The sequence below is a fragment of the Canis lupus genome, chromosome 3 (assembly GCF_048164855.1).
Source record: "Canis lupus baileyi chromosome 3, mCanLup2.hap1, whole genome shotgun sequence".
Classification (NCBI taxonomy): domain Eukaryota; kingdom Metazoa; phylum Chordata; class Mammalia; order Carnivora; family Canidae; genus Canis; species Canis lupus.
This window is the reverse complement of record NC_132840.1, coordinates 28485004-28502800: the sequence shown is the minus strand read 5'-3', so window position 1 is coordinate 28502800 and position 17797 is coordinate 28485004. Positions and strand designations below refer to the sequence as shown.

The 17797-nt window shown below is 45.4% G+C and overlaps 1 protein-coding gene across 2 annotated transcripts in view; it reads right to left on the bottom strand.

Moving 5' to 3' along the window:
- DNAJC11 (DnaJ heat shock protein family (Hsp40) member C11) overlaps positions 1-17797 on the bottom strand; it is a 75693-nt gene that overhangs the window by 7700 nt on the left and 50196 nt on the right. For both annotated transcript variants that reach the window (XM_072819854.1, XM_072819855.1), the window contains 6 exons: positions 10683-10811; positions 9609-9731; positions 7968-8041; positions 4759-4948; positions 4069-4154; positions 3584-3700 (listed from right to left, as the gene is read on the bottom strand). In XM_072819854.1, the coding sequence (XP_072675955.1) occupies positions 3584-3700; positions 4069-4154; positions 4759-4948; positions 7968-8041; positions 9609-9731; positions 10683-10811 (719 nt within the window). The remainder of the gene's footprint in view (positions 1-3583; positions 3701-4068; positions 4155-4758; positions 4949-7967; positions 8042-9608; positions 9732-10682; positions 10812-17797) is intronic.

Below are 17797 nucleotides of genomic sequence, written 5' to 3'. Positions count from 1 at the left end.
CAAGGGCTGTCGAGGATGTGGAGCCACTGGGGCTCTCACAGGCTATGGGTTGGGGTGGGGGAAGTAACAGGAAGCCATCACCTGGAAGGCGGCTTAGTACTTTCCTATCAAGTGGAACATACACCTACCATTCAGCTCAGCATGCCTGCTCCTAGGTATTTATTTACCCAAGATAAATAAAAACTTATGTTCACACAAAACTTATATGTGAATGTTTACTGGCTTTATCTGTAATTGCTAAAAATTGGAAACTGAAATGTCCTTAAACGGATAAGCAGATAAACCGTGGTAGATCAACACAACATAATGCCAAACAGCAATAAAAAGGGACACACTACTGATGTATGCAACCATAAGGACATATCTTAAATGCATTATGCTCATGAAAGAAGCACAAAAGGCCTCACAACTCTATGATTCCAATTATATGACTTTTTGAAACAGGCAAAAATATAGGGAATGAAAACAGGTCAGTAGCCAAGGGCCTGGGAGACCACACAAAGGCCATGAGACAATTTTTGGGGACAATGGAAATGTGCTCTATCTTGATTGTGATGGTGGTTACATGACTTATGTGATTGTCAAAACTCCCAGGATTGTATAATAAGACAGATGAATTTTAATTTCTGTAAATTTAACATCAATGAAGCTTGACTTTCAAAATTATAGCAGGGGCACCTGGGTGGCTCGGTGGTCAAGTGTCTGCCTTTGGCTCAGGTCATAATCCCAGGGTCCTGGGATCAAGTCCCGCATCAGGCTCCTTGCAGGCAGCCTGCTTCTCCCTCTGCCTCTGTCTCTCATGAATAAATAAATAAAATCTTTAAAAATAAAGTGATATATCTAGATAGAATGTAATAATAAAATATAAAAGCAGAATAAATAAAAAATAGAGACATTTTCTTGATAAAGAATACTAAGAGGTCATCATTGGTAGACTTACAACAGTATAAGAAAAGCTGAAGAAAGTTCTTCAGGCCAAAGAAATGAGTATCAGAAGGAAAATCAGATTCTTAGGAAGGAATAAGGAACACTAGAAATGGTTAAAAAAAAAAAAAACAAACATGGGCAAAGATGACTCCCCCCCTTTTTGATTTAACACATATAGATGTACAAATATATACATATAAAACTACTGAAAGCCAGAATTAACATATTCTTGTGGAGACTATAATGTGTGTAATTATAACACATGTGACAAGTACAGCATAAAGAACACAGGGATGGGTAATGGCCCTACAAGTTTTCAAGGTTCTTTCATTTTACATCAAGTATACAATATTAAGTCTAAACAGATGATAAAAGGTTAACAATGTGTAATCACTAGAGCAACCACTAAGGAAAAAAAAAGTACAAAGAGGTATAGCTAAAAAATCAATAGGTAAATCAAAATGGAATGCTAAAAATATTTAGTAAGGACGGTTAGAAGAACAAGAAATCAGAAGGGAAGAAAAGAAGACAAATAATAAATAACAGGCCTAAAACCAACCATACCAACAATTACATTAAATATTACTGGACTAAACACTCCAATTAAGTAAGAAACTGGGATCCCTGGGTGGCTCAGCGGTTTAGTGCCTGCCTTCCGCCCAGGGAGTGACCCTGGAGTCCCGGGATCGAGTCCCACATCGGGCTCCCTGCATGGAGCCTGCTTCTCCCTCTGCCTGTGTCTCTGCCTCTCTCTCTCTCTCTCTCTCTCCCTGTTTCTCATGAATAAATATATAAAATCTTAAAAAAAAAAAAAAAAAAGAAAAAGAAACCAAATGAATGGATGCATGCTGTCTATGAGACACCCTGTATATATGAACACAGAAGATAGGTTAAGGTAAACAGACAGAAAAAGATAAGTCACATAAACAGTAAGCATAAGAAGCCTGGAGTAGCTATACGAACATCAGATAAAGCAGATTTCAAATCAAAGAGCGCTGCTAGAGATGAAATTCACGAAGCCAAAACTGACAAAGGAAGAAACAGAATTTTACACTCAGCAGGAGATTTTAATACTACTTTCTCAGCAACTTAAAGAAAACGGCCCCAAGTCGGTAAAGTCATAGAACTTCTGGTTTCTGATGAATGTTGTCAACCACCTTGACCTACTGGTATTTATAGAATACTATGCCCAAAAACTACAGAATACATGTTCTTCTCAAGTGCACATGATCACCCAGGTCGATTACATGGTGGGCTCTAAAACAAGTGCCAATATATTTAAAAAGGCTGGAATCATACATTATATGTTTTCTGACCAAAATGAAATTAAATTGAAATCACTAATCAGTTATAGAGAAAAACCCAAATATTTAGAAATTAAGCAATACATTTCCATAAGTGAACCTAGAAAACAGTTTGAATTGAATAATAATGATATAACATATCCAAAGGATAACTGGCTGGCTCAGTGGTTGAGTGTCTGCCTTGGGCTTAGGTCATGATCCTGGGGTCCTGGGATTGAGTCTCACATCGGGCTCCTGCATGGAACCTGCTTCTTCTCCCTCTGCCTGTGTCTCTGCCTCTCTCTGTGTGTCTCTCATGAACAAATAAATAAAATCTTTAAGAAACAAAACAAAAAAATAACATCCAAATTTGTGCGATGGGGTGAAACAGTGTTTAAAGCCTTAAATGTTTGTTTATATTAGAAAAGAAAGGTTTTATTTATATATATATTTTTATTTATATATTTTTAAGATTTTATTTATTTACTCATGAGACACACACACACAAACACACACACACACACAAAGAGAGAGAGAGAGAGAGAGAGAGAGAGAGAGAGGCAGAGACAGGCAGATGGAGAAGCAGGCTCCATGCAGGGAGCCTGATGTGGTACTCAACTCAGGACTCCAGGATCATGCCCTGAGTTGAAGGCAGACTCTCAACCGCTGAGCCACCCAGGTGCCCCAAGAAAAAAGGTTTTAAGTTAACCTAAGGCTGGGCTTTAAAAAGCTAGAAAAAGCAGCAATATGAATATATAGAAAGAAGAAGAAAGAGAAATAGGGTAGAGCTGTAACTGTGAGAGTTGTCAGTGCAGGAAGGTACTTCAAGCCAGCAGGCTGGATGGGGCCATCTGGGGAGGGAGTCTACACAGACAAGGACTGGGTCCCACTGTGACGTTGCCACATACAAGCAACCGACTATCATGTAACAGAGACCATACTGAGAGGCCGGAAGGCAGGAAGGCTCAGCACTGGAGCAGGGAGGAGTCTCTGTGTGGATGGGAACGGTCTGCTATGGAGGGATAAACAGACGCTGCATAGGCTGGTGGAGGCCCTGCACATGTCATGCATGGGAAAGGCAGTGCTGATGAGCGGGCATGCAGGACCGGTACTGGGACCCCCCAGGAAGGGAGAGATGCAATTGGCTTGGAGGATGGGCCAGCAGAGCAGGTGGCAGCTCCCTGAGAGACTCAGACCCTGAGTGAACAATGGGCTCTAGGACTTCTTGACGTTGGCGTATACACTTAAGACAGGGGCAGCTTTATTTTTTAAGAACAAAATTACAAAGCAAAGTAAGTCTATTTCGTCCTTAAAGTGGGTGAAGCCTGGGTGAGTGACAAGTTGCCAGATAATTCTTGGCCAGTTCAACTTACTTGACTTTGAGAGAAACGCCCTGAGGGACTCCAACGCTGACAGCTGCGCCTAGGACGCTGTGCCTGGAGATTTTCCTTTCTGCTCCGTACTCCACCACCGTCCCAAAGAAGCCTGCCCTGCAGGGAGTGCAAGGCCTAAGCAAGTGGCTTTCCATCTCTCCCGGTCCCCACAGGCACCTGTCACTCAGAACAGAGGCTGGGCCCCCCTATTCTGTCCCTCCCTCTCAGCTCCCCACCCTACCCCCATCCTCAGCCCCAGGAGTCGGTCTTGACGGACACTTCTGGTCAGTGAGCAGAAGCAAGTCAGCACGCTAGTGGTGCAGTTCTATCAGCTTCAAGGTCCTCGAGGCAGGGACTGCAGGGTGGTAAACCCCATGCCCTCGCAATAGGGGCTCTTGAGAAATGTGGCCAGCTCGAGCGGGCCACTGACACCAGGCTCTGCAATCAGAACCCCCTACCTGATTTGCAGCCAGGTCAGGACTTACTTCAGGGACCCTTTCACGCGCGTCTGGTCATCGTCCTGGAATTTGTGCTGATAGCTGATCAGTGCAAAGGAGTGAGGGATTCCAAGCTGGGGAGACAGCGAGAAGAAGAGAAGGCACAGCTAGTGCCCGGGACTCTGCAGGAAGATGGCCACCGAGTGCACCTGTGGGCGCTCGTTGTGGGTGGGCCTCTTGGGCACGGGCCATGATCTGTGTGTGGAGATTTACTAGTGGCCAGTATTTGCAACCCGGGAGAGCTCACATAAAACCCCAGTTTCCTCATGTCTCATGAAAATAGAACATTCTGTGTCAAGGAGCTGTGTTCTTACATGGCAGCAGGTGCTGAGTGCTGAGGAGTAGCTGCCCTTTGAAGTGGGGTGTCTCTCATTCTCTGTGTCCCTGCCCGCCATGGTGGGACCCGAGTGCCTGACTCTGCTCTGGGATCACTTACTAACCTGGGCATTTTCCCAACCTTATTCTGTGCACTTCTACTATAAGATGTACAAAGGACATTTTGCTTTAGGGTAACTGGAGCACAGCTACCCTTGGAAGCCTGAAACAACAGGATTTCAACACTCCTGCATGTGTGTGAGCCAAACTGGCCCTTTAGGACGTCTCCTGGCACTCAGACTCAGGGAGGGTGACCAGGGTAAGAGGTACAATGGGCACACGAAGGTGCAGCTCTGTCCTCACCTGCAGGGCCACCGTGAAGTGGCTGGTCTTGGTGTCCCGGACGATGCTAGTGTTCATGGCTGACTGGATGCCCCACCGCCACTGCAGGTAGCCCACGGTGTTCTTGTCTAGGTTTCGAGCCAGGACTGTGGTGAGGCCAGGCCGGATTCCACGGGATGAAAACTGCAGAGCACAGTTTGTCGTCACAAAGCTGTGGGGACACACAGATGGAAAGGGTCCTGGGTGACACCTGGTTCTCAGCTACTCCCTCTCCCTTCTGTGAATCCCTGGGCCCCACTGGGAAAATGGGACGTTAAGCCTTTCTCTTTGAGAGGGAGAGAAGGTGTCCTGGTGAGTCTTCCTAGTGGCCCTCCTTGCTGACGTGCACTGCCCACTCATCCCATTCTAACTTTAGATATAACTGAATGTCTGTTTTGAAAACCAGTAGGTCCTATCCTACTGCAGGTTAGAATCACCTCTGGGTGGGGGAAAGCTGCAGACTGGAATCACCCAGCTACTCTAAAAAACACTCATGGTCAGTTCCTACATGCTGGGATTCTGACGTACAGGCTTGAGTGTTAAAGCTTGCCAGGTGATTCTAATGTGTAGCAAAGCTGGGGACCCCTTATCTGGAGACCACCCCAGACCAATTAAGTCAGAGTTTTGGGCTGGGGGCCAGGCATCATCTATTTCTCTAGGACCACCCACGTGATTCTGGTGTCCACCCATGGCTGTGTATGCAGAAAGCCAGTACAGTAAACCTTTCAGTAAAACTGAAAGGCATCTCAAGTTTGTTTCCAAGGGAGTCAGCCCCACCTTCTGGCTAAAAAGGGGTATTTCATTTCAACAACAGAGGAATTCACACCACTATACCCAAAGTGTTAAAAGGTGAGCAAACAGCCTAATATTTACCAGACTGCCAAAGTCTGGTTTCTTTCTCTTTCCTAAGCTCAAGAAGTAATACTTCTGCCATTAAGTAATAATAACTATGAGAGCTCTGATCATACTGCTCTTGCAGGCTTCCAGTAACTCCTCATGGCTAAATGGATGAACAAGTTACTCCTCCTCTCCACAGGGTCCCCAACCCAAACTTTGCCTTGTTTCTCTCATCACACTGGAGACCAGCTGCTTGTTTCTGCTTCCACCACACTGGGGTCAGGGGAGGCAAGCAGGGAGGAGAGACACCAAAGTCATCCCAGAATTTCAAGACAGATGGTGGCACTTAAAAGAATCAAAAGATAAAGACTGGGATCCTTGCTTAATTGAAGTAGTAAGATTTAGTCTTTTTATCCAGCATGTCCTAGAGAGAGACTGACAGAGAGAGGGAGAGAGGGAGAGAGAGAGAGAGAGAGAGAGAGGGAGGCACTGGCCCGGGAGACCAAGAACATTCTGCAGGCTGTCTGCATCTTCAGGGCTGACACTACACTCCCAACCAACCCCATGACCACCAGTCTGGACTCATAAATAGCCTGACCACAGGACCAGGGCCTTGAAGAAAAGACACTATGTCAAGAGACTGATATCCCAGTTTATATATCTGTGTTCTCAAGTCTGATAAACTCTGGGCACAATGATAACACTCAATTCTCAAACCTGTAAAGGCCGATAAACAGGACACCCTAGTCTCTGTCCTCTGGGGCCACTCAACAGATGGGCACTGAGGTTCAATCAGAACAAAAGGTGGGGGATCCCTGGGTGGCGCAGCAGCTGGGCGCCTGCCTTTGGCCCAGGGCGCGATCCTGGAGACCCGGGATCGAATCCCACGTTGGGCTCCCTGCATGGAGCCTGCTTCTCCCTCTGCCTGTGTCTCTGCCTCTCTCTCTCTCACTCTCTGTGACTATCATTAAAAAAAAAAAAAATTAAAAAAAAAAAAAAAAAAAAAAAAAGAAAAAAAGAACAAAAGGTGGGCAGCCCCGGTGGCGCAGTGGTTTGGCGCCGCCTGCAGCCCGGGGCGTGATCCTGGAGACCTGGGATCGAGTCCCACATTGGGCTCCCTGCATGGTACCTGCTTCTCCCTCTGCCTGTGTCTCTGCCTCTCTCTCTAGCTGTGTCTCTATGAATAAATAAATTAAAAAAAAAAAAAAAGAACAAAAGGCCAACAGCTTTCCCTCGGTCAAGCATCTCCTAAATGTGCCTGATCTAAGAATGACCGAGGTGCTTGACAGAAGTACAGATTCCTGGGCCTCGTAGGAGACCCGACTCAGCTGGTGTGGGGAGTAGGGGCAGGAATCTATGCACTCAGTTGGCACCAGGAGTGACAGACCTATGCAGACAAGCTTAGGACAACATGTATGTCTACTCTTTGCCTAAAGTCGTGGTTAAAAGTGCAAATTGGGTGGCCCTGGTGGCTCAGTGGTTTAGTGCTGCCTTCAGCCCAGGGCATGATCCTGGAGACCCAGGATTGAGCCCCACATTGGGGTCCCTGCGTGGAGCCTGCTTCTCCCTCTGCTTGTGTCTCTGCCTCCCTCTCTCTCTCTGTGTCTCTCATGAATTTAAAAAAAAAAAAATGCAAATCCTCATCCCTTCCCAGACCCACTGAACCAGGTCCTGGAGCAGAGGCCTATGATGCCATGTGTACTCCATCCTAGGACTCCTTTAACTATATTTCCTCCCCAGAGGAAAGAGATTTTATTTTACCTTCTACCCAGTTCTTTTATCTGAGCTCACACAGGTAACCCAACATGGGAACTAAGGACATGCCTGTGGTTCTAGAAGGGCAGCCTTGTACAGTTGTAGGAGCAGGATATCACTGCAACAGCAATGATGAAGGAGAGCTGGCGGGGGGCATTATTACTCCAGCGTCTGCACATCTCACTGATGACCAGGCAGTCTCACAAGTGCCTCACTATTTAATACAGACCCTTTCTAGAACTTGACATACATTCTCGGAGATAAAGAAATGATCCACAAGTTCATCAATCTTTCAGGACACTGACCAGTTTTGTCTCTAGTTTCTCCTGGTGCTCACAGCCCCACAAAGGAGGAGACTGGCCTGCATAGTAGGAGCTGGGCCCAGGGCAGGGACAGGCAGCAGCAGCAGATGACTCCTTCCTGAGCCCACTCTCTGCGCTATGTACACCCTGCCCCAGCTCTGCCAGTGCCGCAGGGTCTGCCCCTGGTGACCTTGTAGGGCAGAAAAGGTAACTCCAGATGATCGTGACAAAAAGAATACAAAGCTTCTAGTCTGCTTAATCTACAAAGACCATCAGAGAGGATTTCTCTATATTTACCATCTTGGTGTGAGATTACGGAAGAGCTTCAGACCAAATAAAGGTCCCTGCAGATCCCCGGCTCCAAATTCTAACTGTTCAAAAGAGAAAAAGAGAGTGTTAGTGGTGTTTACTTTCTTTTTTTGTTTGTTTACTTTCATAGCAGCAACACATGTCTCAGGGGAACACCTCTGGTTATGATTCCTTCTTTTAAAATACTGAAAGGGACCATAAGGGAAGGAGCGGAAACTGAGTGGGGAAAAATTAGAGAGGAAGATAAATCACAGGAGACTCCTAAACTCTGGGAAAAAAGGGCTGCAGGGGGGAGGGGGTGGCAGGGTGGGTCACTGGGTGACAGGCACTAAGGAGGGCACGTGATAAGACAAGCACTGGGTATAATACTGTATGTTGGCAAATTGAATTTAAATTAAAAAAAAAATTCCTTCTTTTAATTCAATGCCTTTGGCGTTTGCCAGGGCTCTAAGAGTACGGGCTGGAAGATATATATATATTTTTAATTTTATTTATTTATTCATGAGAAACAGAGAGAGAGAGGGGCAGAGGGAGAAGCAGGCTCCATGCAGGGAGCCCAATGTGGGACTCAATCCCGGGACTCTAGGATCACGCTCCGGGCCGAAGGCAGGCGCTAAACCGCTGAACCACCCAGGCATCCCTGGAAGATTTTTTTTCAGTAGGCTCCATACCCAGCATGGAGCCCAACATGGGGCCTGAACTCATGACCCTGAGATTAAGACCTGAAGTGGGATCAAGGATCAGACACTTAACCCACTGAGCCATCCAGGTGCCCTGGAAGATTCTTAAAACTTCATCCTAACCTTGGCCAAATGGAAGACTGTTTCCAGAGATGCAAAGGTGGCAGTTTTCAAGGAGGTATGTTTCAGAAAGGAGTCCCTCCAAAGAAAACACTGCTGGCCTCCGATGGTCTTCCTTGCTCAAGTGAGGAGGGACTGGCTCTGTGTCCTGCTATCTGCAGAGCTTCCTGCTGCAGTCAGGCACAGCCCCCCGCACCCCCGCCCCCCGCAGTGCCGACTTCCCAGTGTTCTTGTTCTGCTCTCTACTGTGCTTCATTGCCCCCAGCTCTCACAGGTGACTGGAGATGGTCCTCTGGGGTCTGGAGTTAACCCATCAGCAGTCCCACACTCAGCCCTGGAATTCCAGCCAGTTATGACTGCCTCATTTACTAGTCTGGGTGACTTTCAAGGCTACTCTTCAATGTTAATTTGGCGCAGTTCAATTTGCTCAGCAGAACTGACTGTTAAACAGCCACCAATCAGTGGACCAGAGCATTGACACGGCACTTGCCTTCCGCATTGGGCAGGGAAAGGGAAGAGCCTACAGGTTTCTGCTGAGAGGGCAAAAAGAGGCTGAATTTTTCGTGGTTGGATTTCTGTAAGTTGGCACCTCAAGGGAAATCTCACTGCTCTACCCTACCTCTGAACTGTCCAGCAGATGGGGGATTCCATCTCAGGTATGAGACATATTTTTCTCTTGGGGAGCGTCACCTAGTGCAAGTTTGACATCTGGTACCCTGTTATACAATGATGTGGCCAACCTAGGTCTTTTTGAGGCTTTTAGAGTGTAAATGTTCAGAAATTAAGGCTTCACAGTGGACAACATGATCCCGCCAGCTGGCATTCTTACCTCTCCCCATCCCTTTGCAGAAGTGACTCGTCTAAGAGCGAAGTTAATGGAACCTCCTCCATTCCCATTCTGGGTTGAGAGGCTTCCAGAGAGGATGGCTGTGTCTGTAGCTGTTAGGGGTGCCTAGGAAATGATATTTGCTGGTAAGGAATGAATCAATGCATGAGGAAGTACAAAGATAGCGGCCTAATGAAGATGTTCAAAGTGTCCACTCAAAAGTGCAGGTGACCATGGCTCCAGTGTACAGGGATGCATGATGACCTCAACTAGTTCACTCTTCTCTCACTTTGCCCTCTGTACTGCATGTGGCCACCAAGGTAATATTTTGCAAAAGCTTTACTGTGCAAATTAAAAAAAATGGGAAAGACAGAGCTGAATGCTGGTTCTTAGTGCACTGATACCATCAGATTGCACAGTGACTTCATTACATGCCTTCCTGCCCACTGTAGATGTCTGGGACTCTCCAGTCCTTGTTCACCACCAGCTCTGGGGAAGGGACTAAATCCGTGGCTCTACTAACCAACACTGGAAGCTCCACCAGAGGGGCAAGTTTCCCAGAGGTAGGACTCCATACTCTGGGTTGATGTACTTGAGAATAAACAGAGTTGAGGAGGCAGAGACCTACTGTCAGCCTCAGCAGACGGGCCCGCCAGTGCTATATCCAAACCATGGGCAGAAAGGTGACATTTCAGTGACCCCAGGTTCAGCTGAATATTGTGTTTTCTGCACATGACAGAGTGCACCTTAAAACTAAGACTGGTTCTTGGACTCACTCATGGGCGGAGTCTGCTTTCTCAACCCAAATCTTCCTGACCTTGGCCTCTACTTCTCTCTGACCACTTGTACTTCTGCTGGGGGAGCCCTACGACCATGGAAGCTAAGCACCCCCGGCACTCATGCTGCTAACACGTCAGCAAAGCAGTAACAAACAAGGTTGTGCCTGGAACGTTTTTTTCCCCCTAAGTGGCTAATTGCATCCTTTCATAAATAAAGATGAGAAAAACCACAGCTGCTCGGTGTGCTGCGCCTCGTTAACCTGAGCCTCACTGCACTCAGGGGGAGTCTGGGCCTTACCTCAATGGACTGAGATATATGCATTTTGTTAATTTCAATCTGTGGAAAGCCACTTCCAGACACATCTTCATACTCCTCCTCATAGCGATCAAAAAGGTCAGTGGCATCGATGCCAACACTGATGGTCCCCTGGGGCAGAAAAACCAGGAGTCAGCAGCAGGGGTGGTATTTGTGGAATGAAAGACAATCTACACTTTGGCAGCCGGTGGTTCACTGGGTGTGGGTAGAACTCCACCACGAGGCCCACGGAGCATGAAGGTCACGGTTCACACCAAACAGCAGCAGAGTACCACTGACTGCTAGGGTCAGAAAACTGGTCACATCAGGAGGCGGATGACAAGGTAAGTGTCAGGAAGCGAAAAAGACCCACACAATTTGATTTTTAAAGCCCAAACAAGACCCAATTCATGGCTCTAAATAGGTCACCTCCAGATTTTTTCTTTCTTTTTTTTTTTAAAAGATTTTTCATTTATTTATTCATAGACACACACACACACACAGAGAGAGGCAGAGACACAGGCAGAGGGAGAAGCAGGATCCACGCAGGGAGGCCGACGTGGGACTTGATCGCGGGACTCCAGGATCACACCCCGGGCTGCAAGCAGCACTAAACCGCTGCGCCACCGGGGCTGCCCCGGTCACCTCCAGATTTAAGCCAGGAATGCAGAAACCACCTAGCCATGCACATGAATTAAACATTCTAATGTTGGATTTTAAACACTCTTATACCATAAAACTACCTTAAAACTTTTTAAAATATAAAAATAACTTCAAAGATAAAGAAGTACAAACAAAATCAATTATGAATGAACGGGAAATTGAAAAATCGTCTCACCTTCTAAAATTAAGAATTAAGCTATGAGAAACGCAACACCATATTCTCTCAAGAAATGCGAAGCTAAAAAAAAAAAGAAATGCGAAGCTAAAATTTGCTGACATATAAAATGCTCCATGCTCAGAAAAATCAATGTTTATTATTATTGTTATCATGGTAAGAGTTTTCAAATGGGAGTATATTTTAATCCTACATATAAAAATCTGACCAAACACACCTTTCTATACTCAGTTCCCTGCGCCCATTTAAAAAAACTTTACTGAGGTTGAATTTACATATAATAACACAAACTGCACCCACGTAAAGTGCACAACTCGGTGAGTTCTGACAGACATGTAGACTCGTGAAACCACCTCCACAATCACGACACAGAACATTTCTATCGCCCCAAAAATAGTGTGAGGGCATGTGTTTTTTTCCCTGAGAAGGGGACACGCTAACAAAGACGTGAGTGGAAAACCAGGGGGAGGCCGCCGGGACTGGTGCAGAGGGAGCACAAGGCAGATGAGCAGACTGTGGGCTGTTGTGCGAGGGTGGTCCATGGATGCTATGGCAGGGGAGGAGGGGGTGATGGGCAGGGGTTTATCCGAGATGACCAGTTGAAGCCTGTTGTTGTGGTTGGTTTAGCAATTATTCCAGATTTTCATTTTTAAACCAAGTATTACCATCGTCATCAAGAGCTGTCTTAAACTAAGAAGCCAGGGACCCCTGGGTGGCTCAGGAGTTGTGCACCTGCCTTTGGCTCAGGGCTGATCCTGGAGTCTGGGGATTGAGTCCCATTGAGCTCCCTGCAGGGAGCCTACTTCTCCCTCTGTCTAGGTCCCTGCCTCTCTGTCTTTCATGAATGAATAAATAAAATCTTAAACAAAACTAAGAAGTCAGGGATCCCTGGGTGGCGCAGCGGTTTGGCGCCTGCCTTTGGCCCAGGGTGCAATCCTGGAGACCCGGGATTGAATCCCACATTGGGCTCCCGGTGCATGGAGCCTGCTTCTCCCTCTGCCTGTGTCTCTGCCTCTCTCTCTCTCTGTGTGACTATCATAAATAAATAAAAATTAAAAAACAAAAAAAAAACTAAGAAGCCAGACTGGTTTGGTGCTGGGCCTTCACTTGGTACTTCCAGCATCTGATGCGGTCTCATCCAGCGGTGTGTGGGGTGCCACCACCGCTCTCCTCTCTTTCCAGGTGAAATGAGCAGCCCTCCACCCTCAGCCCATCCCAGGTGCTTGCTGGTGTGGTGGCCGGGCAGTCATCTCTGTCTCAGCTAATGTGAGAAGTATGAGGTGCTCTTGCCCATTTGGTGCCATCAGGCAGGTGGCCAGCGCCTTGGCCCAGGACATGTATGAAGCTGTGGTCAGCCATGTGCACAGGAAACTGCAGTGTATGTGAAAATATGTGTGGGAAACAGAGTTGGGCCAGTCCTGCAGGAGAAGGTAGCAGAGACCAGTCCCAATACTCTTGTCATAGTATTCCTCTTCTACTGAATGGTATAATCAGGAGGTGGCATACTTTCTGTGAAGGGCCGCAGTAACTATTTTAGGTGGTGTGGGTTCTGCCACAGTTCGACTGTTGGTGTACAGGAAAGCAGCCCAAATACCCAGCAAGGGCCTGACCCTGGCTATGTTCCAGTTTCAGTAAAACTGTTCACTCACTCCGAAATCTGAATTTCATACAATTTTCATGTCTCAAAATATTACTTTTCTTTTAAAGAAAAAAAAAAAAAAAAAAAAAAAGCTCCGTCGAACGCTTAACCCACTGAGCCACCCAGGTGCTCCCTTTTGATATTTTCGACCATTAAAAAATGTAAAAACCATTCTTAGTTTGTAAGTCATATAAAATCTGGCAGTAGGCCAAATTTGCAACTCCTGATGTAAATCTGTAGGGCTTTTGTGTTTTAGTTGGTTTTTTTTGGGGGGGTAATACTTTCTTTTTTGATAAATTCTTCAGGCAGCAATAAAATTAAACATAGTGTATGTTTTTTTTTTTTTTTTTTAAAGATTTATTTATTTATTTATTCATGAGAAATACACACAGAAGAGATAGGCAGAGACACAGGCAGAAGCAGGCTCCATGCACCGGGAGCCCGACATGGGACTCGATCCCGGGTCTCCAGGATCGCGCCCTGGGCCAAAGGCAGGCGCCAAACCGCTGCACCACCCAGGGATCCCCAGTGTATGTTTAACAACAATAAAAATAAGCAAATTCTATTTTCTCAGAAAGCTGATGAATTTGTACTTGTATGAAATTCAATTCACTAGTCATTCACCCATAGTGCTAATTCAGACCATATAAAAATAAAAAGTCATACATCTGCTAAACAAACTCCACTGTCATTCTTTAAAGACCATGCCTAAAAGTGAGGCACAGCAGCAGGGATTTACAGATAACTAAAAAGCGACGTTATATAACTCAAATGGTAGTTCCTCTGTTAATTTCACTCATTTTTCCATTCTAAGGTTTGTACTGCACATATGAAAGATAAAGCAACAGCAGTTCTATTAGCAAAAGAACCTCACAGCTGCTAAAGATGCCAGTTTGTGTTAACCAGATGCTTCAAACAGAAAATCAGTTGCGTTAATCCTAATAATCGTTTGATTTGAATTATAGATGTGCAATATAGTGATGAATAAAAAATATATATTTAGTAATTCAGATGACCAAATATATATTTCTTATTCATATTTGGTCTTCATCCACAGGGCTCCTGGCTCATAGCTCCTAAAACCTTGAACTTTCTGGTGATAAGGGTGATAAATAGATCTTCTGTCACATTAATGAAGGTGACTTTTGGTCTCTACCCAAGGCCAGGGGGCTGGTTGCCAGGAGGACCAACCAAGTGACTAGAGGGCTGTAACCTTCAGTTCTACCCCTAGCCTCCAGGTAAGGGAGAGGAGCCAGAGGTTCAATCAGCTAATGGACAATGACTTAGTCATGTGACTATGCAACGAAACTTTCATAAAAATCCCAAAGGACTGGGTTCTGAGAGCTTCGGGGTTGGTGGGTACAGTGGAAGTGCAGGGAGAGGAGGGTGTCTAGATAGAGCATGGAAGTCCCATACCCTTTCCCCAGACTTCGCTCTATGTATTTCCACCTGCCTCTTGATTTGTAAAGTGCTTTCCTGAGTTCCACAAGCCCCTCTGGTGAATTAAAAGAACCCAAGGAGGAGGGTGTCAGAATCTGTAGCCCTTGGTCAGGAGCCTTGGGCTTGTGACTGACCTCTGAAGTAGGGGGTGGCTGCAGTGTTATAGGATTGAACCCTTAACCTGTGGGATCTGATGCTATCTCCGGGTATAGTGTCAGAACAGAATGGATTTTTAATATTTTTAAGTAGGTTCACACCTAGTATGGAGCCCAGCATGGGGCTCGAACTCTCGACCCTGAGATCAAGGCCTGAGCTGAAATCAAGAACTGGATGCTCAAAACACTGAGCCACCCAGGTGTCCCTAGAACTGAACTGAATTATTGCCTGCTACATGTGCCCCCATCCTCCATGCTGGGATTGGGTGGAAACCCTAAGAGAAAATGTTACTGTAAACTCTAGTAAAAAAATTCCACTATGAACATAACATTTTGTTTTTCTGGTGATACTCAGATATCCATTTTGGTAAATTACAATGTTTGGTAAAAGTGTCTTATCAAAGCCAAGAAGCCTACGGAGCAGATATAGCCTAAGGATTAGTTACACTGCACACAGATGCATAATTGTGTCAAAACAAACTGTGGTATTCTATGCAAGGAAAACAAAGCTAAAGCTGTCAAAATGTAAAAATATTTTTGAGTGTTTAGAGAAACAATAATCTTTTGTGGGGCTGATTGATTTAAAAAAAAAAAACAAAACAGAACTCACAACCCTGAGATTACGACCTCAGCTGAGCTCAAGGGTCAGATGCTTACCCGACTGAGCCCCCCAGGCACCACAAAGCTGATTCTGAATATCTGCAGTATGAAGAGAATCTGCAGTATGTCCGTGTATTACAAATTGAATATTAGGAATTGCTGAGCCTTTAAAGAACTCCTCTTTAAAATGGCATAATAAGCCCTGTAGTTTTTAAAATATTTCAGAAATTATAATCACTGAAAATAAAGCAGGTAACTCTGAAATTGAGCTCTCAAGGAAGGACAACTGAGCAAATGAGATAATAGCTCAGTTTATTTCATTTTGAAATTTCATAATAGTATTTTGAAGTATCTCAATTTTGGTAAGACTCTTTTGGTAGAATTGTCATCTTTAGTTAAATTTATTTATTTAAAAAAGATTTTATTTATTTATTCATGAGAGACAGAGAGAGAGAGAGAGAGAGAGAGAGAGAGAGAGAGAGGCAGGCCCCATGCAGGGATCACGGGTCTCCAGGATCAGGCCCTGGGCTGAAGGTGGCGCTAAACCGCTGAGCCACCTGGGCTGCCCTTCAGTTAAATTTATATTCTATCTTCGAATGGAATTAAATTGAAAAGGCCTGACTGCAGTTTTATGACTGGCATGTAAATCTGATGAAGCAAAGATCATAAATGAAGACAATTAAAAAAAAAGTACCAAAAATATTCTGAGTGGAGGCAAAAAGACAATACCCCTATGAAAATACTTGGGCTAAAGTATATGTCCCACAAAAAAGAGATTTAGAATTGAGAGTTTTCTCAATTAAGATATTACAGTAGGCAGAAAAGAATCAAACACGTTAAAAACTTCAAATATGCTAATACAAATGTATTGAGACGGTAGGCTATGTTACTGAAAAGAAAATCCACCACACTGAAGGTACATTCTTTGGGAAAATAGTGGTGCTGCAATGCAGGAATGAGGATCCAGAGAGGGCCTCCTGGTGAGCCCTGCCTGCTGGCCTCTGACCTTTGCACAGAGCCCTTTCCTTGTTTCTGCCCAGGATGGTGCCTTACTCTCGTCCAACAGAGTGCAGTGGGTATGAGGACACAGCCTTCAGAGTTAGGTCACAGGAAGCCACAGGAAGCCTTGCAGCTTCCTTCTAGGCCTCTGGAGGTGCTTTCTGGGGAAGCCTGCTACCAGAACAATCCACCTCCCCTGAGACTGCTATGTTCTGAGGAAGGTCAAGCCAGCCAAGGCAAGGAGAGCCACATGGAAGGCGCAAGGAATGCAGATGCCATCTTCAACATGACCCAGATGCCACTGGACTACACCGCATGAGGAGACCCCCAGTGAGGAGCATCCACTTGAGTCCGGTCGACCCACGGGACCATAAGAAAACCAAATTGTGTAAGCCACTAAGTTTTGGTGTGGTTGGTTATACATAACCAGAACACAGAATATCAGAGACACTTAAAAATTGATTAAAAGTATTTGAATGTATGCCAAAAATAATTCTGACTGATTAATTAAGTAGGCTTGATATTGGGCTTGAACTCACAACCCTGAGATCAAGAGCTGCATGCTCTACTGACAATCAGCTAGGCACCCCTGATTCTAATACCTTTAATGTTCATATAATCGATATGATTTTTAAAACTTGCTTTGATATACACAGGTATATTTTTTAAAGGAAATATATATATATATTTAAGTTTTTTATTTATTTATGATAGTCACACACAGAGAGAGAGAGGCAGAGACATAGGCAGAGGGAGAAGCAGGCTCCATGCACTGGGAGGCCGACGTGGGATTCGATCCCGGGTCTCCAGGATTGCGCCCTGGGCCAAAGGCAGGCGCTAAACCACTGCGCCACCCAGGGATCCAAAGGAAATATTTTTGAAGCAGTTTTTGAATAAACCATATTATAGGTTCTCTAATATAATAAAACCAATGTTGGTCAATAAACATTTCAAAAGACTAAATGCATTTTTAATTATTTTAAGCACCTCTTTTCACTCTCAAAAATGTCCTTGCTTGGACAATGCACAATGGTAACTGCATCTGCAGCCACTGAGAGCATACTGGCTGACAGTGAATGAGGCCAGCCATCTAGCTCTTTAAGCAGGATGACCTGGTCTCACCTGACTTTTGTAGGCTCACTCTGGCTGCCATGTTGGGGGAAGGATGGAGGCTATTCTGTAATCTGTGAGGTGTTTTTTTTTTTTTTTTTTTTAAATATTTTTTATTTATTTATTTATGATAGTCACACAGAGAGAGAGAGAGAGAGAGAGAGAGAGAGAGAGAGAGGCAGAGGGAGAAGCAGGCTCCATGCACCGGGAGCCTGACGTGGGATTCGATCCCGGGTCTCCAGGATCGCGCCCTGGGCCAAAGGCAGGCGCCAAACCGCTGCGCCACCCAGGGATCCCATCTGTGAGGTGTTGATGCAGGAACAGCAGAGACCCTCTG